The 21,978-nt window shown below is 40.8% G+C and overlaps 4 protein-coding genes across 6 annotated transcripts; 2 read left to right on the forward strand and 2 right to left on the reverse strand.

Moving 5' to 3' along the window:
* The first annotated feature begins 2,564 nt into the window (after positions 1–2,564).
* On the forward strand, positions 2,565–6,613 carry LOC122055582 (eukaryotic translation initiation factor 6-2). 2 transcript variants are annotated; one of them, XM_042617079.1, is made up of 8 exons: positions 2,580–2,758; positions 3,021–3,060; positions 3,500–3,596; positions 3,672–3,757; positions 3,841–3,885; positions 5,762–5,892; positions 5,970–6,080; positions 6,166–6,613. In XM_042617079.1, the coding sequence occupies exons 2-8, from the start codon at positions 3,051–3,053 to the stop codon at positions 6,421–6,423; spliced, it is 738 nt and encodes a 245-aa protein (XP_042473013.1). In that variant the 5' UTR covers positions 2,580–2,758; positions 3,021–3,050; the 3' UTR covers positions 6,424–6,613. The 2 variants fall into 2 exon arrangements, with proteins under 2 accessions (XP_042473012.1, XP_042473013.1); XM_042617078.1 differs by having other exon boundaries at positions 2,565–2,758; positions 3,500–3,757.
* Positions 6,614–6,646: 33 nt separating this feature from the next.
* LOC122055580 (probable receptor-like protein kinase At5g61350) lies at positions 6,647–9,821 on the reverse strand. The gene is made up of 2 exons (XM_042617076.1): positions 9,457–9,821; positions 6,647–9,351 (listed from the first exon to the last, which is right to left on the reverse strand). The coding sequence occupies exons 1-2, from the start codon at positions 9,464–9,466 to the stop codon at positions 6,794–6,796; spliced, it is 2,568 nt and encodes an 855-aa protein (XP_042473010.1). The 5' UTR covers positions 9,467–9,821; the 3' UTR covers positions 6,647–6,793.
* A 1,764-nt stretch (positions 9,822–11,585) lies between these two features.
* Positions 11,586–15,381, forward strand: LOC122055583 (putative pre-16S rRNA nuclease). 2 transcript variants are annotated; one of them, XM_042617081.1, is made up of 8 exons: positions 11,586–12,234; positions 13,244–13,488; positions 14,059–14,116; positions 14,300–14,371; positions 14,444–14,539; positions 14,614–14,703; positions 15,000–15,088; positions 15,220–15,381. In XM_042617081.1, the coding sequence occupies exons 2-7, from the start codon at positions 13,340–13,342 to the stop codon at positions 15,054–15,056; spliced, it is 522 nt and encodes a 173-aa protein (XP_042473015.1). In that variant the 5' UTR covers positions 11,586–12,234; positions 13,244–13,339; the 3' UTR covers positions 15,057–15,088; positions 15,220–15,381. The 2 variants fall into 2 exon arrangements, with proteins under 2 accessions (XP_042473015.1, XP_042473014.1); XM_042617080.1 differs by having other exon boundaries at positions 15,000–15,381.
* Positions 15,382–16,803: 1,422 nt separating this feature from the next.
* Positions 16,804–18,145, reverse strand: LOC122055581 (mitogen-activated protein kinase kinase 9-like). Its single transcript, XM_042617077.1, has one exon. The coding sequence runs from the start codon at positions 18,078–18,080 to the stop codon at positions 17,025–17,027; it is 1,056 nt and encodes a 351-aa protein (XP_042473011.1). The 5' UTR covers positions 18,081–18,145; the 3' UTR covers positions 16,804–17,024.
* Between the last annotated feature and the right edge of the window lie 3,833 nt (positions 18,146–21,978).

Here is a 21,978-nt window from a genome sequence, read left to right on the forward strand (position 1 = left end):
GTGAATCTGAAATGAATGTCTTCATGGGTGGAGTGCAGTGCTAAACTGTTAGCAGAACAAATAAGGAGATTAAAATTTGAATTTTAATAGGAACAAGTATTTTGGAGATCAGCTTCTAAATGTGGTGCAATGATGGAGCACTTAAAACTGGTTAAACAGTCGACTAATATTGAATCTGGATGATTATTTCAGTCTCATAAAAATTTCAAAATAAAATGAGAAGTGCTGATGGTGTCTTGCTTGCCCAAAAAATGAGAAGTCATTACGAGGGTTTGGATCTACTGGATCTGCTCCACGCCAGCAGGATGAGCGGCAGAAGGCAAAGCCACGTGTTAGAGTTTCTGAAGACGGTGGCACTTTCGCAATTAGCCGACAGTGCCCTATACAGAGTCTACAAACACATCAGCAGGCACTCCGCGGTCTCAAACCGAACCGGCTTAGTTGAAACCCTAAACTCTAGCGATATCCCGATGGCGAAGCCGACGGCCTCCTTGGAGAAGATTAAGGAATTATGGAACTCCCAGATCAACGATGAGGCCAATTGGTCCTTCAATTTGGTAATGTCTGATCTACCCTAATTGCCTTCGCGTTTGTTGTTGATATAGATTTTATATTCAATTTTCTTCCTCCGTTACCGATTTTAGTATAGTAAGAAGTCTAGATCAGAAGATATGACCTTGGGTTGTAAGGAAGAAAGTTTAGATTGTTTATGAGAGAGCATCACTACGCGAGGAGTGCTTGTTTGGCATTTTTTAAATTCTTCACAAGTAGGTTTACTTTTTAGTCTAATCATTCAGAAATTTTCTATAATTTGCAATTGTTTATCGCCATAAATTTGAGTAGTGATTCGTTGAAAGTATTGCATATGCAATTGAAGCGGTGGATGCTGCTTCGTGATCATCAGCGAAATGTTGCATTCATCCCAATCCTTATTACATCATAAACTTGCAAGAATATGTGTTGGCATACTTCTTTGACTTGACATCAAGTATCTGTGTGATTCTATTTCAACAAAAGAATGATTATTTGGAATGAGGAATTGTACATAGATAAGATAGTCATACGGTTGAGCATCGGAGATCAGTTAGCATCTTCGATGTTGTCAATGGTTTTGTGAAGTTGTGTTGTAGGACATGCCTACTTTTAGTTGCTTTAGCAGGTACCAGTATGCATCTCATATGTGCAAAGAATCTTCTCTATATGGCTGCATAGGTTTAATTTACAGTCTTTTCTGACACAAGATCAGCCAGTATTTGTTAATGTTGTTAATGTTTTGTAACATTGTGCCGTAGAACATGCCTACTTTCAATTAATTTAGCGGATACAGTTTATGTTTATACAGCTCTTTATGTGCAATGCATGTTTGTTCAGATAACTCAGTAAATTTAACTCACAGCTATAACTGAATAATGCCAGCTTCTTAAAATATGACGCTCCATCAACTGAATAGTATTCCCTTGTTTCATAGTTAATTTTACCTTGCTTTTTAACCTCTTTGATAAAAAAAAATCATCTTTTGTTTGTGGTTCATGGGTTCATTGTATCCTGTAAACTTTAATGTACTTTCATATATAGTATGCGTACAATGAATTGTGAACAAGAATTACAGGTTAAGTATAAGTTTGAAGCATAAGTGCGTAGAAACAAGTCAAATGGATGAATTTCAGGAAAAAAAAAATCATTTTTTGAGTGGTATCCTATGAATCTTTCTAAGGGATTAACTCCTAAATGACTCTTTGGAAGATGAAACATTGCACACTTATGACAACCTTGCAATCTAACTTTTTAGTGGATCTTCATATATTATCAGATGAGGTAATATTATCCGGCCGGTAGGTTATGAACAAATTTGAAATGTAAAAGATGTACAAATCAGACAAAGCAGTTTTTTTTGTTAAAAATTGTTAAGTTCATAATTACTTGAATATATTTTGCAGAAGCTTCTACGTGCGGTCGGCTTGTTTGGTGGATCTATATTCATAATGCGCAATTTTGGAGAGCTTATGACTATCTGAAGAGTTCAAGAGTTATTCTCTAGTCAGCTTCTTTGCTTCAAGGGCTGGTTCCAAATTGTTTGTCGGACTCCTCTTTTCTAGGATTTTCTGTGTTTGATGTCATGCACCTGCTTTTCTGTCTGGTTTCTCAGTGATATTAAATCTGATCAATAACATTTTGGAGATTATATACTAGTATATGACAGATATGAATCTTTTGATATAATCATATGCATTGGTGGAATGCTAACAAAATAAATAACGCTATCAGCATTTAAATTGATGAATATTTTAAAAATTGAATTTCAATATATATAAATTATATTTTAGATTTATTTCATAGATTTTTTTTTTAAAATCATATTTAATAGATAAATTTAAAAAATCATTTAATTTTTAGAATTAATAAGTCGAAGTCGATACTAAGTTATTATTATAAAAGAATTTCATTAAGCGTTTTTTTAAGTCGCCTAATCTTTCTCCTTCCATGGAGCCCAGTGTAGGCCCACTCACGGCACAGGTAAACAACTGGGATGAATTTGCCAGTGATTAATTTCCTATCGCATCACGGGGTTGTGGGACGATATAAAGCCGGTATTGCGCGATTGTGAAGAGATAAGCCTGTAATAAACTCAAATCGAAGTATCGAACCCTAGCTTGTCAGCGAAACTCTTCGCGGTTGCGGCGAATTATCCGGCCTTCTTCTTTTCTCTTAGCCTCTCCTCGAAAGTCTCGTTCTCGATCTCGATCTCTGTCTGATTCAGGTTCGCTGGTTCTCTTTAATTTCCTTCATTTTGTTTCTTCAGATTTTAGGCTATTCATCAGTTTTGATTCCTAATTGTTCTTTTTGTGGTGGTGATGCGCTTCAATTGTGTAGTTTTACTTCTTAGTAGCTGCTGTGCCTAATTGGTTGCCATAAACCAAAAAAGTTTGATATTTGGTTCATGTGTCGATGATTGGATAAATTGGTCCTTTCTTCTTAATCTCTTTCTCAATTATAATTTGTTTTTATTCTGTTTGTTGTAGGTGTGTATAAATTTCACAGCTTCCACCGACATGGCTAGTCGTAAGTACAAACCTCTGGTCTGCAATATAGTTATTGATTTATCTATTTTTCTAACTAAGGTTATCTGTTTAAACAGATATGTAGTTTGATGTTGATATACATGGAGTAGTTTGACATGACTTCCTAGATTTCTTTAGTGTTTTTCTCGAATATGGATATTTAGAAAGAAGCCAGGATGCACATTATTGTTTGCAGCATGCTTCCGTTCTTGGATTATGGTTTGTAATTATAGTTGGAGTTCAGTCCTATGATACATAAAATGAACTTTAAAGGCTGAAATGGAAATTTACTTGTGCTAGCTGTTTGACTTTTTCTCAGCTTTGTACTAGTTGGATTCACTTTATACCCTCCTGAGGCTAATGCATGCTGCAGTCAATGTGCTTGAGAAATATTGAGATGCTTCAATTTTTGTAAAGAAATGACCCTCACTTTTCTGCAGGCATTCAGTTTGAGAACAATTGTGAGGTTGGGGTATTCTCTAAGCTGACAAATGCCTACTGTTTGGTTGCAATTGGAGGATCAGAGAGCTTTTACAGGTTAGTGTCTGAAAATGCACAAAAAGAATACTACTCATGTTTACTTATGAACAACTTTATGGTTTGTCGATGCAGCGTGTTTGAGTCTGAGTTGGCTGATGTTATCCCTGTGGTCAAGACCTCTATAGGAGGAACTAGAATTGTTGGACGACTTTGTGCTGGTAAACACTAGAAGGACACCTTTTTCATGTCTGTTGTAACTCTGCATGTCTCTAAATTTTAGCATTCATTCACTTCAATGCAGGAAATAAGAACGGGCTTCTTTTGCCTCACACCACAACAGACCAAGGCAATTTCCTCCTCCCCCAAATTATTTTCTTTTTCTTTGGGATAATCTTTCATTTTTTGATACTTTTTGTATTGCTCCTATTTGTTATTAACATGACTGTGACACATTTTATCAGTTACTTACCCCTGTGTGTCCTCTAACTTTTTTGTTAGTATTTTATGTCCCTTCTTGATTATGTTATCGATGCAAAAATCACAAATCAATTTGTGGATTCTGTAATGCTACTTATATGATCACTTGTGAATCATTAGGTTTAACTAGGGGTGGAAATGAGTCAAACCACTCGTGAGCCGCTCGCGAGCGGCTCGGTCAAAGCTCGACTCGAGCTAGACCGAGCTCGAGCCGACTCGTTTAATATTCGGGTTGATCTCAAGCCCATTTTATACTGGCTTGATGGCTCATCGAGCCTTATTGAGCCAAGCTAATTCAATATTCTAATATTTAAAATAATTACTACTTTAAAAATAAATAATAAGTTGAGGAGGTGTTTATGGCTAGAAGGTTTCATTGGATTTTCTAGTGGTCCAAAGTTTGAACCGCAGCCTACACAGTGCGTTTTGTCATTTTAATTCAATTTTTTGAGCCGAGCTCGAATCCATGATTAGATGGCCGAGCAGAACTCGAGCTCAAATTCACAAACTCGCTCGAGCTAAAGCCGAGCCTCTTTAATTTTCTCGAGCTCGATCTCGATCTGACCCAAGCTCGAGCTCGGCTCGGCTCATTTGCACCACTAGATTTAACCACCAAAGATAATGACAATTGTATATTAAATATGAACTATCATGGAAAATCTGGGACCTTGTTGGAGTGATGGGCATTAAACACAGAAAAGTGGAGGCCATTAGAAATTATAGCGAAATGTGAGGAAATGAGCATCCATATAAGGCAGTAGTATGTAAGCATATAGTTTGTTATTGGGGGCAGCATTGTTATTCTCAATGATCCTGAGGCTGGCACTGACAAATTAGCTCAGATTTTTCTCTGGAGAGACAACTTGAAAGACTATTCACTTCTAAGTTGAATTGATAGTGTAACTATGAGGTAATATGCTGGTCGATCTGAAATTCTTTGATCACTTCTATTTGTTGAGATATATAACATGAGGCGAATCAGGATAATTGTTAGGTTTATGTAAGATTGCCTTTGGTTTTTGAGCGGCTGTATGATTGTTCTCAAAGATCCTGTGACTGTGCCATGTTGAATGCAATTTAGCAACTTAAATAAGAATTTTCTGTAGAGACACTGACATGAAAGATCACAAGGTTTGCTAGTGGCCTATAAGGGTTAACCTGTGGGTCAATCTGTAGTTCTTGCTACTATTTGATGGAAAGAGATAGCATTGAGTTGACAAATGCGGAATTGCGCCTACTTGTGGATGCACTAGAATGTTATCAGTCAGAAATATATTTGACGTGTTAAATCGAAAATATATTTGACGAGTTAACTGCTTAACATCCTTGGTTCATAAGCGTTATATAGTTGATTTGAAGACTTGTGCAGCTTGTTTGTTGTTTAACTATGTTAAGATGCAGATTTATGATGCATCCAATATGACAAGAGTATGTGCAACACTTGTAGTAAGTATTTCCAGTGAAGAAGCATGCATTAACCGAGTAGCTAATTCTTTTGCCTAGAATTGCATGTTTAATGGAGCTTTAGTAATCAATATTCACCTCCATTAATCACATGTTTAAGGGATGTTGCAATTGTTAGACGGATTCCAGATCTGGAGAGCAGTTGAGCCAGCAGCTCTGTTTCAATGGAAGAAATTTTTTTTCATGATTTGTTATTCATATAACTCGTGATTTATTAACAGTTCATGTAGAGAAAAAAACAGCAAAATTAGTGACAAATCATCTTATGTTTTGCTATTTAGAACTACAACATCTGAGGAACAGTCTGCCTGATGGTGTGGTGGTTCAGAGAATAGAGGAAAGGCTATCTGCTTTAGGCAATTGCATTGCCTGCAATGATCATGTTGCTCTTACACATCCTGACTTGGATCGGGTAAGTCATTTTCTTCATTTCAAGCTTAGGGGCTATAAGAAACCATTAATCAGGTAAACCTCTTTTCTGTCTTTCAGGAAACTGAAGAGCTCATTGCGGATGTACTTGGCGTGGAAGTGTTTAGGCAAACGATTGCTGGAAACATACTAGTGGGGAGTTACTGTACATTTTCGAATAAAGGGGGACTGGTTAGTTCGTGAGCAGCAAGAATTGTTCTTGCTAGATTTACCACTATCCTTCATCTTCTGATCTGTGACTGAAATATGAATACAGGTACACCCTCATACATCTATCGAAGACCTTGATGAACTGTCAACACTTCTCCAAGTCCCTCTGGTCGCCGGAACAGTGAACCGAGGCAGTGAGGTCATTGCTGCTGGAATGACTGTCAATGACTGGACGGCTTTCTGCGGATCTGACACCACCGCAACTGAGCTCTCAGTCATTGAAAGTGTCTTCAAACTAAGAGAAGCACAGCCAAGCTCCATCGTAGATGAGATGAGGAAGTCTCTCATCGACAGTTATGTGTGAGCTCTTGAGATTCTAGTTACAAAAGTATGCCTGGATAATATCTACTGTTACTTTGCATATGGATATGCATCGCTCCCAATGCTATTTTAATTTAAAGTCTATGGATTCAGACACACTCAAAATTATTTAGATGAGATTTAGAAGGAATCTTACTTAAGATTGTATGAATTTATATGATGATTTTGCTTTACGACTTGCGAGTATGATGTTGGTAGCAAAAAGAAACACACACACACGAATATGATTTGTGTCAATAGAAATAGAATTTAGACAACAAAAAATAAGCTCTAAACTGAAAACAGATGCTATTTATCGACGCCATAGACATCATAATTTATATTCATGAGCTTAGACCCCTCCTCAATTACTTTCACCTCCCTTGGCACAGTGGGTTGCTCATTAGAGTCGACTCGTCGTCGCCGTTGGCGGCTCCGTCGTCGCAGGTGGCGGCTACGTCGTCGCGAAGGCGAACGGGTCCTCCGTCGAGCGGGATGTGGGTGGCACTTTCGTCGGTGGTGTCGTCAACGGCCTGCTGCCCCACACCCGCCTCCTGGAGCTGCAGGGCGTACTCCAGGCTCCAGAGCACGTCGCCCATGGACGGCCGGTCCACCCCGCAGTCCGCCAGGCACTTCTCCGCCGACTCCACGTACTTCTTCAGCGACGCCGGGCTGATGGTGCTGGCGATGTGCGGGTCGACGATCTTCTCCAGCTGCCCCCGGCGATGCCACTGCATCGCCCATTCCGCCAGGTTCACCTGATCCCGCGGCAGCGCCGGGTTGAGCGCCGCCCGCCCGCAGAGAACCTCAAACAGCACCACCCCGAAGGAATACACGTCCGACTTCTCCGTCAGCTGCTGCCGCCGGAAGTACTCCGGGTCCAGGTATCCGAAGCTACCCTTCACCGCCGTGCTCACGTGCGTCTGCTCCAGCGACGGCGCCGCCTTCGACAGCCCGAAGTCGGCCATCTTCGCCACCAGGTTCTCGTCCAGCAGGATGTTGGTGGTCTTCACGTCGCGGTGGATGATCCCATGCGACGCGCCGGTGTGGAGGTAGTGCAGTCCTCGGGCGGCGCCGATGCATACCTCGAGACGCTGCTTCCACGAGAGCGGCGTCTGGCCGCTGTTGCCATACAAGTGGTCGCGCAGCGGTCCCTTCGACATGTACTCGTACACCAGGATCATCTCCTTGTTCTCGTAGCAGCAGCCAATCAGCGAGACCAAATGTCGGTGCCGGAGCTTGGACAACATCTGAATCTCTGCTTGGAATTCGTTGATCCCCTGCTCCGACGACGGATTCCCTCTTTTAATGGCCACTTTGGTGCCTTCGAACTCGCCCAAGTACACCTTTCCAAATCCACCCACACCAACCACCGCCTTCTCGTCGAAGTTGTTGGTCGCTTCCTTCATCTCCCCCAGCGAGAAGATCCTCCCAACCCCCATCGCCCCGGACGGGAACAAATTCGCGTACCCGCTCTTGCACTTGTTCGATCCGAACCGATCTCTCGAGCTCCCCTTGCTGCTTCCACTACTTCTCCCGTAGGTCCGGTGCTTCATGTGCACGGGCAGTAGCCACGACGAGATGCCGTTGATCTTCCTCCACTCCGCCGGCCGCCGCCTCCACCGGCAGAACATCATAACCACTAGCACCATCGCCACCGCCCCCAGTACCAACCCGACTCCAGACACGATCCGCCGCTCCAGGCTCACCGCCCCTGATCCTCCGTGATATGACCCGTCAGCGGAGAACTGGCCGTCGAGGCTTCCTGCTGAGTTGCTCATCTTCATCACCTCGATCCCGTTGAGAATCGCGTTGGGCGTCCCCAAGCCAGAGTTGGGTGGCGGCCCCACCTGGATCGTGATGGCTTTGTTCGAGATAGTGGAAGCGTTCGCTACGAAGTCCTTGAAGTAGGCCACCGAGAGGTCGCCGGTCGCCGTGGAGAGGTCGAGGCTGGAGACGCCGATGAGGCCGTTGATGTACACGTTGAAGTAGAGCTCATTGAGGTTCTTGCTCACGATGTCGCAGAAATGGAGGCGGATCAAATAGGAGAAGGACGGATCGACCGCGAACTGCCATGTGATGTTGAAGTGCCGCTTGTCGGTGTTCGCGTTCGCCATCTCCTGCGCACTCGCGTACACTTCGCTCGGCGCGATCAGCGGCGTCACCGATTCGTCTTCGGGGAACTTGATCTTGCGGGCGGCGACGGAGACATTTTGCACCGTCTTGAGCTCCTTCAAGAACCACGCATCGGTACGCCATGTCCGCGAGAGCGTATCATTTTGAGGCGCGATCTCCGGCCCCCCCGCGTTGATCCGGTAGGTGGCCTCGAGGGAGTAGTGTCTTAGGCCGGTGAACTCGACCTGGGGGGAGATGCTGGTAGCCGTGTTGGCGATGATTTTGTCCGGCGCCGACACGACCTCGATCGCATTGACGAATGCCATGCGGCCCTTTTTGGGGCAGAAAATGAGCGACACTCTGTCCTCGGTGATCTCGATGAGATACTCCTTGAGGAGCGGCGACGCCGGCGGGGTGGTGGCGGACGAAGGATTGAAGTCTTGAAGGAGGACGAGGTCGTCGGTCCTGACGGTGAAGGACGCCGCCGTGAGGTTGTAACCCGCGTTAGGGAAAGGGAAGAAGTAGAGGCGGATCCAGTGACGGCCGGGCTTCGAGATGAAGAAGCTGTATTTCGACTCTTCGGGGAAGACCCTCGCCGTCAGATACAAAAGGGGCACATCCGTCGAATTCGCTGCCGCGGTTGAGTTATCGGCGGCGATCTTGATGTCTTCCTTGGTCGACAGGTAGGAGGAGGATTGCGACTCTGAGCGAAAGAAACGGCCGTCGTCGCCCTGGGTCATCTTAGGCGAGCCGCAGTCGATGAGGTAGTTGTCGATGGGAGAGAACCTCACCGGCGCCAGCTGGGCGGAGGATCCCGCTGCGTTCGCATACGGCAAGATGGGAGGGGAGATCAAAATAAGGAGGGAGAAGAAAACAGGCGCCATTACTTTTTTCTTAGTCGTCGTCGACCCATGTTTCTCACCTCCGGCCATATCATCAGCTACGGCGAGGACGCGGCAGCGCTCAATGGCCGTCGCCGACGTGCATCCTGAAGGCCGGTCGGCGAGATGAGCCTCGATCAATGGATGCAAGGGGATAGAAAGTAAAAAAAAATGGTGGTTTTTTGGGGACGCAAAATCCGTTTTACCGAACGGAAAAGAAGACGTTGCGAACGCGGAAAAAGGATTGGTACGGATTTGAGGAAAGCTTGCAGAAAGAGAGAGAGAGAGGAGGACGGGAAGAGAAATGCCGTTATTTTTTGTTGTTTGGTGGATCCTGTTGGGCTAGTTAAGATCAATTGATGAGTTCTCCTTCTATGCGCTTTATTGGCTAGTTTCTATGTTTTCTGTACATGACTTATAGGGGATTCGTTAGAATGGCGAACTCCTCGGTGGTCCGTCCTTAAATCATGCACTTAAATGTCTATCCTTTTGGGCCGGGCCGTTTTGTGATAATCACTCTTTGGGCCGGTTTAACTGCGCAGCTTTGGCGGCCTCTGTCTTTGTCCGGGTGAGTCTCCGCCGCCGGTCTGGGTCAGTCGTCTTTCTCCTGTGCCAATTGAAGTTCGTGAACCAGCCGACCTTTTTTTTAAAAATTTAAAAGTCGGAGAAATTTTTGCAAAAAAAAAAGAATGTTAAGGAATAATAATAATAACAAAAGTTTAAGGAGAAACCCAATAAATTATTTTTAAAAACTTTTGAAAAAATAGTCCACGAATATTTGACTAAAGAAAATACAATGTATTAGAAACGTATTTAAATGCTTATATAAAATGATAAATGGGTAATATCGAAACTGAGAGGAGGTATAAAATAAATCGAGAAGTACCTGTGTGATGAAAAATTATAAGTCTCCTAATGTGTGAATGATGAGGGGTCCTATTTTACTATCACGGTGGAGGTTAAAAAAGGTTAAAGTTAAGACTGTCAATGAATGGATGATATCAATCGGTCGGATAAATCATGCTCCGATCGGAGAGAGGGCTCCAACCCGTCGTCGACTTTGACACGAAGAGTATTCAAGCAACCGACGCTCAAGGGAAACAACGCTCAAAAGCCGAGCCGAGAGGCTACCTCGCTCGGCCAAACAGTGAGGCCTGGCATCTACAGGATTCAACTTCGGCCGAGCGGCTCTTCCGCTCAGCCTAGCAGCAGACTCGACATCAGCTGAGCACTCGGACAGTGGACTTCCGACCGAACAGCTATCCCGCTCGGCCCAACAATAGAAAATGCGGAGTGGAATTCCGGCCGAGCGGCTATCCCGCTCGACCCATCGACAGATAACACTTGGACGGCAGAATGTCGACCAAGCGGCTATTCCGCTCGGCCAAGCAACTGACACAGCAGATTATCTTTCGACATCCTTTTGGGAGCTAGTGTCGTTGACAGGCGGCATGGCCAGACAGAAGATCATACGGCGGAAGCTTCCACTGTCACTTCAGAGATATGCTCGGCCCATTAAAGTATTGTGTCAGAGACACTTTACTGATAGATTTTTTCAGGGAAAGTTTTGAGATACGTGCTTACCTTGGGAAGCGTGTACGCGCGCTATCAGAGCTCTATATAAAAGGGGTTCAAGCATCGGCGAGGGTATGCGATATTTACTGTTGCGCTACAGTCTTCTTGTTGTTCCGCTTACTGTTTCTTCTTCTTCGTCGTCGGAGACTGATTTGAACGTCGAAGAACCATCGACGAGGACCCCTTCCCTGGCTCGACACTAATGTCAGTTGTATTGCAGGTCAGAGCGAGGTCCACAGAAAGTCAGCGTGAGTGTCACATCCTACCTTTCCGTGTTTTCGACTTTCGGAAAAGATCATCTAATATCTTATGATTATATGTCTTATGTAAAGGAAAAAATAATAAATGCTTCTCCTCTAGCTTTTATGTTATTTAAATTAAAAAAAACGTAGCATGGACGTATGTTAACTCTGACGTAATTGTCAGGAGTCGATCTCTAGGGTGATGATTGACATAGTCAATCCTACTATGCGCTCAATGCTTGTGTACTTATATGAACCTTCCTCTATATTCATGAGATCGACTCTAGGATATCGTTAAGATAGTGGATCTACCATTTAAATTTCAAAAAACTAATTGTAAATATTAAAGTATTTGAATCCTTTTGCAAGAACGCAAAATTAATACCCAAACCCTATTTCACATTTCCCCCGTCCACTCTCGTTTCTCGCCGTCCGCCAAACTGACGCCGCCGTTCGCCGCCCACTTTTTCGTTTCTTTGTGCAAGCCGTGCCGGCCTCTCCCCGTGGAGTCGTCGTCTTATCTTCTCCGTTCAAGAGTTTCCTTGAGCAAGTCCTCGCCAACCTCGGTAGACCTGGACAGCACAAGCGCACAAGATCTCGAGTTGAGGCTGCCGTTGCTAATCCGAGCGTTTCCGATCTCTTGCTTTCTCTCCCACTTCGTGAGCTTCGCCCCCTAGCCAGTCTCTTCTCTAGCAGAAGCTTCCTTTTCCCCTTCGGCGCGGGTAGGGACATCCCCCTCGGTTTATTTGTTACGATCAGAAAATTAAGAGCGTTCTGGTCCATCCGTGTTGCTTCCCAATCGGCGAGCAGCAGCCACATTGAGTTCAACATCAAACATAAATTCTGGCAAGGTGAACAATAGGCTGTGATAGTGGTGAGGACTGTTCGGCAGAAAATCAGCGGGTTGAGAAGAGCTCTGCGACAACAAGGCACCACCATTTGGTATCCACAGGGTGTAGAATTCCCTAAGGCGAACCCAAAGTGATCTGAATCTTCGACAAGGTGGAGGTTTTCTTGCTTGCTTCATAATAGTCGTCTTGTGCATGATTAAATACAGAAGATTAATGATATTAGATAACTATAAAAGTATTTTAAAGAGTAAATTATTAATGGGTTGCTTGATTATGAAATGAAGAATAAACAAACAAATTGTAGGGATAAATAATGTAAATAAATAAATAAAAATTTGATTCTTTTCCTGCTTCACATAATTCTATCTTGCTATGCTTGAGTAATGAGTATGCAGCATGTTGGTAATACACATGGACTCATGGAGGTCTTTTTTTTTTTTTATTTCAAAAAACTCATTCTTTATTTTACCTATTGCTACTTATTGTGTTCTTGCCTATATTTTCTGATTGTTGAATGCCTACTGGCCTTTCATGTTAAAGTTATTACTAATAACTATGGTTATTAGAGTAACTAATAGATACAGGAAAACATTATGATACATGGTTAAAGACAACAAGTAAATGTGAAACCCTTTATATATATATGAACATGTACTGTAGAGCTACACTTATGGTATAGAGGGACAAGACTCATGGGTCGTGACAATTGTTCTTATATGAAAAATTAATCAACTAATTAATTAAATTAAATTGATCTGTAACAATTCTGATATGATGTTAAATATATTTTAATTTAATATTGATTATATTTAGTTTATATCTTAAAATAATTTAAACTAATCAAAACAATTTTAGTTAAATTAATTTTAATTTAAGTAATTTTAAAATCTGTTTAAATTAATTAAATGTGTTATTTTTTTGGTTAAATTGATTAATTGATTTTAGTTGAATCAATACTATAGGATATTCAAATTGGTGATTTAAATTAATTTAATATATTTAAAATCTGATTTAATCTTATCTTTGCCTCCATTATGTTCAATTAGTTCCATTTTTTCTTTTTTATGCTTTAAATTATGCTACTTGATGTCCTTCCTAGTCATAATTTTACTAGTCTTTATAAAATTTAATGGTAACCTATCATCTTGTTCATCCTGCAGGTAATACCTCTACTCAAGCAAAACCACACCATTGAAGAGAGCCTATTGCTATTTCAGATTCTAGGTTTTTGCTTGTTAATCAAGAAATTAGAAAAGATGAAGGAAGTTGGACCTGTGGTGTTATTCAGAAAGCTGTACTGTCTACAAAACAAGCAGAAAGCAAGATTGTTGGGATTAGATGTTGGGCAAAAATATGTTGGTTTGGCTGTTTCAGATGTCACTAATCAATCAACGTCACCTTTAAGGTCCGTTGTTTTTGTATATTTGATTTTAGTTACAGTGCCAACTCATTTTTCTTGTTTAAGTCTTGCCTAATCTTACTGCTCATTCTTCTTCATGCTCTTTCCCTTGATGGAATTACTAATATCATTAGACTGCACAACATATACAATTATATCTGCATTCTGTTTGCACGTCATAGATTATCACTCTGTGTCAATATAAAGTGTTTTAAAAATTGTTTAATCAACATTGTCAGTGCCATTTAAGAACTTTTTCTGTTCAGTAATTTTTTTTACATCCGAACCCTGTTTTATAAGGAATTTTTTAGATTAAGGGCTTTTGAAGGGAAGGATTTAGTATCCTTTCTGGAAAATTCATTTTAAAGGAGATAAATTTTATTCTACTATGTTTTTTTTTCAATGTATTCACCCAATATGGTAGCTTTCTCCAAATAAGAAGATTTGAATTTCATCTCTCTTCTTGTCAATTTCGTATTTGTACTTTGTGCATGCTTTGATTTTGCTAAGATGTTATTTAGTTTTGTGATTTGTGTTACCTTTCTGAAGAATCTACGTGCTTAATATCTTATGCAGTGTCTTAGTGAGGAAGCAGTCAAACATTGATTTGATGGCCAAAGATTTCCAAACATTAGTATGTTGACTGATTCCTTTCTCCATTAGTTAGTGGCAGTATAAAGTTAGATTACTAGGTTTCATTGTCTGCATTGAGCAGTTTGATGATTCACAAAAAAGATATAATTATCAATGTCATGCTTTTCTTGAAGTCTGCATGTTTTAAATCAGAATTTATAATGAATCTAATTCTCCTTTGCAGGCGTCTCAATTTTCTCTTGCGGGTTTGGTTGTTGGTTTCCCTTTTAGCTTGATGGGCCAAACAAGTGTGGAGGTACCCTAGCCGATAACTTCTATTTTCAAGTTTTGAACATATCTTTGACCATTCAGTTGTTCCATGGAAAAGGCTGTGCAAATTAGGCTTTTCATGGAGAAGCTACGCAAAACAGGGAGACTCGATGGCCTTACCTACACTTACTGGGATGAAAGTTATACGTCAAAGGTGAAGATCATATGTTAACTTTTAGTAATGTTGTCGCGAGGATAATTTCTTTCCCAATAATTGATTGTTTGCAGTGTGTTGAAGCTCTTTTGGAGCCTTTGGATCTACATCCAGTGAAATCCAAAACAATCGTAGACAAGTTTGCTGCAGTTGGAATACTCCAGGTAAGACAGTATTGTGTTCCATTGAAGCCTTCTATCAATTGAATGATGCTCATACTAGTTAACGGCAATAACCACATGCTTTTGAACCAGTATCTACATATTGACATGCATGTAAAATAAATTGGCATTGCCTTGTACTAGCGGTTCATCCTACCGCTTTGGTGGTTCAAATGTATGCCTTGGATCTCTGTTTTCAACTTTCAGTTAAAGCTCAATGTTTTCTGCTCTGGAGTCAGTCTGCCTTGTTGATCAGTATGAAACTAATAAACTCTTGGGTGACTAATATACGTCGACAGGGGTATTTGGACAACATGAACAGAGATTTGAGATCAAGGAAAATCACAATAGAATGATGCGACTGCTGGAAAGATGTCAAGATGGAACGGTAACACTGATTCATATGTTCTAACATTATTATAGTTGAATGGATGATATTTAGGAATATGAAAGTTGAACATTATGTTTCTTTGCATACTAGTCTTATTAACGTCTTAAAAAATTGTATTTACTTAATAGAGATTCTGAAGGTGAGCCTTGGCAGCAATTTTACATGGGTTTGAGTTGAGAAAATAATCTCTTACAAAATGTAAGGTAAGATAAGACTGTGTACAATAGACGCAATATGACTCGATCCTTTCCTGGGATCTCGCATTGGCATAAATTTCATGCATTGATCTATCCTTTTTACTTAATAGTTTTTCTTTGTTTCTTGTGCTTCAGAGCCCAAACACCTACTCGAACATTGTGTTTCTTAGACTTGGAATTCCAAATTATAGCATGCCCAACTTTGTCTAAATTATTAACTTAAACGTAGAAAGTCATCTGTTGTTCTAATTATTCAGCCTAGGCACACTTGACTTGACAATGAAAACTTAATCTCCAATTTATTTAAAAACTCATGGCAGCTGGCTTCGTTATGTAATATAATATCTGCAGTCCAAATTAGAAGAATTGATTTGAACATATAAGGAACTTCTTGTGTGTGTTTTTTTTTCTTTTTCTGCTAGATGATGTTGAAGGTGAAATAACAAAATAATATTTGATGCAAACGAGGTTTGGAATTATTATTTTTGGCTCATAAACTATGCTCATATTCTCTGTTAAATCTTAGTAACTAGGATAAAAATAACTGATATCTCATTAAGTTGCCAATTAGAGTTTAACTGAGCGTGCCGTCTATGCCAATATACTCATTTTCTTTGCTTATAAAAGATAATCATCGCGCTATACTTATTCAAAGTTGGCTCGGTGGACTAGAAAACTATTCTTCAAAATAACATCAAATGCCAGGGCCAAATCTTGACAAAGTCTGAGGAATAAAAAATTTAACAGTTCATCTAATTTAAATAAATATATATGGGATGCTATTTTAAATAAATATTTAATGAGTTTTTAATTTTCTTAAAAATAAATGTTTTTAAATTATTATTTATATAATTTAAAAATCCTTTTATTAGAGAGAGAAAAATGATATAGTTCATTTAGTATTATAGATTTCATAATAAAATATAGCCAGTTAAATTAGATGGATATTTTATAGTAACACGACGGGACTCGGAAAAAGATGAGACATGTTTTTTGACCTCCTTTAACAATTGATCGAAGACCTGTTAAAGTGTAGTCTGTGTGCTAACATGTGACGGCTTTAAAGTCCTGTTATTGTTGCCTGACGGATCATCCATACTTTCTTTTTGTTTTGCTTACGTGCAAATTCCCGGAACGTGCAGGGTAACCTTCCACGTGCAGATAACTGAATCCCTCACGTTTTTAACTGTTGCTTGAGCAAGTGCATCAGGCAACCTGCCTGCCGTTACAATTTTCTTCCATCTTTCCAACGTTCATTTGTTTGTTTATTTATATAAAATAATGTATTCTTCAGTCGTTCCCAACCTCCATTTGTTTATTATCTAGTTTAAGATAATATTTTTTTATCTTAATTATAAAATGATGTATTTTAGACACATTCATTAACTTACCACTGAATCGATTTAAGAGATGATAAATTAATAATATAGCAATAATTTATAAAAAAAAATTAATTTATTAACGTTGTAATAGATACCTTTGCTTCTATAACTTGGCATATCGAACAACCTTCGATAAAAATCTCCACTGAACTCAACAATATTATTTTGTACTGAAAAACTTATAAAGGAAAATCCACAGAGCCCTTTAAATAATTAAAGGCACCAAAAATGAAAAAAGAATTGGAGTCACGTGGGCGTTGACGGTTGGTCCAATCCAAGTGCTGCCGACTTCCATGTATGTACACGAGTAACGACAACCGCCGAGTCGGAACTCGGAACTGCAGGCGCGGCGAGTTACGATTCGGCCGAGTTCTCCCGCACCAGTTCCCGAAGCGCCTGCTCCGACTCGGCGCGGTCCGCGCGGGCGACGAACGGGTGCCCTAGCAGCTCTGCCACCGACCACCGCTTCCCGCTTTCCTTCTGCAAGCAGCACTCGATGAATCCCCGGAACTCGCACGACGCCGCACCCTCTGCTACCGCTCCGATCGTCTCCCCCAAGCAGATCGCCACCATCAGCGCCGCCCAATCGGGCTGCGCCCCCTCCGGAAGCAGCGGGAAGTGACCGCGGTGCAGTTCCAGCACCGCCAGCCCAAGGCTCCACACGTCGGCCGCGTATGGGTCGTAGTCCCCACCGTGCGACGCCGGATCGAACCGCTCCGGGCTCATGTAGGCGCAGGTGCCCACGTAGGAGTCGCAGGGGTCGAGCGACCGCCGCAGCACCTTGCCCACACCGAAGTCGGCGATCTTGATCACGCCGGCGGAGTTGACGAGGAGATTGGCGGGCTTGATGTCGCGGTGCACGATCTGGCGGTAGTGGAGTTCGGCGAGGCCGAGGAGTGCCTGGCGGGCGATGGAGGCGAGCGCAGACTCCGGAAAGGGGCGGCTCCCCCTTCGGCGGAGCAGGGCGTCGAGCGATCCGCCGTCCATGTGCTCCAGAAGGAGCGCTACGTCGCCGGTTGGAGTGTGTACAACGGAGTGTATGCATACTACATGGTCAGAGTCCGTGGCGCGGCGCAGGATGTCGATCTCGCGGTACGCCTGACGCCGGAGGGACGGATCGGCGTGAACAACCTTGAGTGCGTACACGGCGGCGCTACGGCGGTGGCGAACCCTGTAGACAGTGCCTCCGTTTCCGTGTCCGAGCACCCGAAGCTTCTCGAAGTCCGAGAGCCGAAACTCGGTCGACAGGGTAGAGGAGGAAGACGAAGATGAAGAAAAACACGGTGCCGCGGCACCCGCCGGCAGAGGTGGAAACGGGAAGCGGAGGCCACAGTCAGCCGGGGCGGCGGTTTCCGGAAGTTCGAGGGTGAGATTGAGGTGGGGAAGCCTTCTATTGCCGATGGCCGCCATGGCGGAAACCTTGCTCGGTAATGGGGAAAGAATTAGGGCTCTATCGGAGGACCTTCCATTCGAAGGCTGCGGCCTTTTATGGACATCAGTCGGACGAGATGAGTGAGATTCTGGTCACCGCGCGTACGATTACCAAACCAAACGTGGAATACCAACGGATCAAGGTAGTCAGTAGCCTGTGCGGGGCCGTGGGACCTGGGAAGGAGGTGAAGGTCTATTAAGGTGAGCAGATCCCAACGGAGTGAAACGTGGAACGGGGGACGAAGTAGGGTAGAAGGTGTGGCGATGGCTTCCTTTTATTTAATCAAATAAGCCATTAATTAATTGCGTTTGATGGGAAAAATACTTGAAAGAAAATGACATGGAAACCGTACGTGTATTGTTTACGCGAGGGTGGGCCCATAAATGGGATGAGGACGAGTTTGTTTCTCTCAGAGCCTTCGCGATGTTGAGAATATTTCTCTAATATTGTAGATCTCAAATATTTTCATGAATATCATGGAGGGGATTTAAAATTACATTATTTTTTTATTTTATATATATATATATTCATGAATATCATGGAGGAGATTTAAAATTACATTATTTATTATTATTATTATTATTATTATTATTATAATATATATAAGTGTGAAATTTAGAATATTTGATAGTGGGATATTTAATAAATGGTCTATAAATATTTGATTTGTGAAATATTTAATTGTGAGATTTAGTATATTTAAGGAATAAAATTGATATGGATGTGGAGACATAAATATTTGGGAGAAATATTAGTGATGCACTTAAGACATCCATAGAATATATTTGTAAATATTCTCTATTGGAAGACGACAATATGGAAGAGATTTAAAATCACTGTAGAGTTATAACATTTCTATCTCTTTTTGTTTTTTAACAAAAAAAAAAAGTTAAAAATATATTTAATGGTGTAATTTAAAATATTTGAGAGTGATATATAATAGGTAAGTCTCATAAATATTTAGTTTATGAAATATTTAATTATAAAATTTAGAATATTTAAAAAATAAAATATTTAATTGATATGAATGGATGTCATAAATAAATATTTGATATTACTATGGATGCTGTTAGCTAATCGGTGGTCTAATGGGGTGAAATTGTTTAATAAAATATTATTATTTATTTGAGATGTGTTTATCTTTAGATAGGGTTCCTAATGAATAAATGAAATAAGGATATTTAATTTCTATTTTTTTCTCTTTATTATTTTTATTATTATCATTTGTTTGAGTATAATCAGTTCGACTCTTGCGTTGACTGTTATCCGATGCTCTTTTACGCCTGGTCTTGTAATCATTGCGAAGGTGACTAGAAGCAACTCACATGGCCATTGCTTCAAGTAATTAATGCCTTCTCATTTAATTCGCAGTCATCCAATCAATCCATTTGCCGTTCTAAAAAAGGAAACAAAAATTAATTTTAATTTATTGTGGAGGTCAAAATTAAAATGATCAATACTTATAAGTTATTTATCGATCGGATGAGTATGACTTGATCAGGAAGAGAAAGATTGCACATTTGACTCGGCTATGAGCCGAGCATCCGATACTCAAATAAGAGGACAACAAAGGGAGCAGTATGTAGAAATCAGGCCGAGCGGCTCTTCCGCTCAACCTAGCAGCATATTTGACATCAACCGAACACGCGGGCAGTGGACTTCCGACCGAGCGACTATCCCACTTGGCCCATCAATAGAGCATGCGAACAGTGGAATTCTGGTCAAGCGACTATCCCGCTCGGCCAGCAACAGAACATACGGACAGTGGAATTCCGACCGAGTGATTATCCCACTCGGCCTAACAACAGAACATGCGGACAGTGGAGTTCCGCCCGAGTGGCTACCCCGCTCGACCCAGCAACAGATAACACGCGGACAACGAAATTCCGACCGAGCGGCTATTCCGCTCGGTCAGGCAACAGACACAGCAGACTATCTTTTGACATCCTTTTGGGAGCTAGTGCCGCTAACAGGCGGCATGGTCAGATAGAGGATTGTACGGCGGAAGCTTCCACTGTCAGTTCAGAGATATGTCCGGCCTGTTAAGGTACTGTGTCAGGGACACTTTACTGACGAGTTTTTTCAGGGAAAACTTGGAGACACGTGTCCGCTTTGGGAAGCATGCACACGTGCTACAGGAGCTCTATATAAAAGGGGGTCTAACCATCGCCGAAGATATGCGATATTTTACTGTTCCGCTACATTCTTTTTATTGCTCCGCTTACTGCTTCTTCTTCTTCGTCGGAGACTAACTTGGACGTCGGAGGACCATTGCTGAGGACCCCTCCCCTGGTTCAGCACTAACATCAGTTGTGTTGCAGGTCGGAACGAAGTCCATAGGAGGTCAGTGGGAACGCCACATGACCCACATCTCCAACATCCATCTCATCGACTTTCGGACATGATCAATAAATATTATCATTTTTTTTTTAATTGCAAAAACAATTTTAGAATGCCTGTTTTTATAGAATAACTATTTTAAACTTTAAAAATAACTATTTTATTTATTGAAATAACACATTAGACTAACTCTATTGCACTAATACTAGCACATTAGGTATCACTAGGCTGAATGGTTTGACCGTCTCACTAAGGAATAAGTTATCAAAATTGCTAATCCACCTAACAATATCGCATGACTATTGTTGATAAAGACAAAATCAAAAATACTTTTTCTCCCAAGTTGGTTAAATAAGTAAGTTTCTTCGCAACTCGACTCAACTCAATCATTTCGAGGACAAGCATTGAAGCTGTAATACAAAGAATCCGCCACCTTGGAAGGAAGATGGAAGGTGCACAACATCAATCACATTATAATGTGTCACGCATCGTTATCTTTCTTTATGTTGCCTTCAAATTTCCATACTTGTTTTTTCTTTTTGTTCATAGGAGAGCCATGGGGCTCATTTTATTCGAGCTCGAATGGTAGTTATATAACTTCCACAACGGTGCTATGTATGTTGCGACGTTAATGTTCGGGTGGTTCTATAGGGCGTGTAGTTTGGCGACGAGAACCAGAGTTGGACATGATCTATGTAATTCGTGTTAGTCTCGGGCAATCTGGGCCTATGATCCATCAACAGGCCCAGAATTATCCATATTTGATCCAAGAAAAATTAACCAGGCTCTAGTGAAATTCTAATTGAAATTATTGGAAAAGTAAAATAGTTGGTTAGTATGGTGAGAAAAGATTACTTATGAATTAATCGATGGAATTTGAAAGTTACATTCGATTAATTTAAAATTTTATTTTTAAAATTTTTTTTTATTTGATTCAGTTTTAATTTTAAAATTCACAGGACGATAATAATTATGCAGCTCCATGATTCAAGTACTTAATATTAGTCGACTAATTCGGTAAGCAGCCGAATTAATGATTTTTTCAGTTTAGTTTACTCCTCCAAAAAAAATAATTTAATCAGTTTCAATTTATTCGATTCTACTAATTTTAATTTTAAACCGATTGCATAATCCTACTAACTAGTATAATAATAATTAATTTTTTATTTCAGATATCGATTATATAAATCATCCTACATTATTAAACTCAATCCCAATGCATCTTTATCTCTATTTAAATTTAATTTATTATATTTTATCATTACTAATCTATTTTAGTCTCTCTCCCTATATTAATTTATGTATTTGTTATGATTTTATATAATTTAATTGGGACATTTATGGGATGTATTTGTAACATCTTAAACATGTCTTTTTAATAAATATAATTTTAATTTTAATATATATTTTTTATTGCTCCATTTTCATATATTTGTACATTCATTTTACTATTCTTTTAACATTTTGATTTCTCTTTTTTTAAACCATTTAGGCTATGACAATGAAATATAAGTGGATCTTAAAGTTCCATATATA

This window comes from Zingiber officinale, chromosome 3B (assembly GCF_018446385.1).
Source record: "Zingiber officinale cultivar Zhangliang chromosome 3B, Zo_v1.1, whole genome shotgun sequence".
In the NCBI taxonomy this organism is placed as follows: domain Eukaryota; kingdom Viridiplantae; phylum Streptophyta; class Magnoliopsida; order Zingiberales; family Zingiberaceae; genus Zingiber; species Zingiber officinale.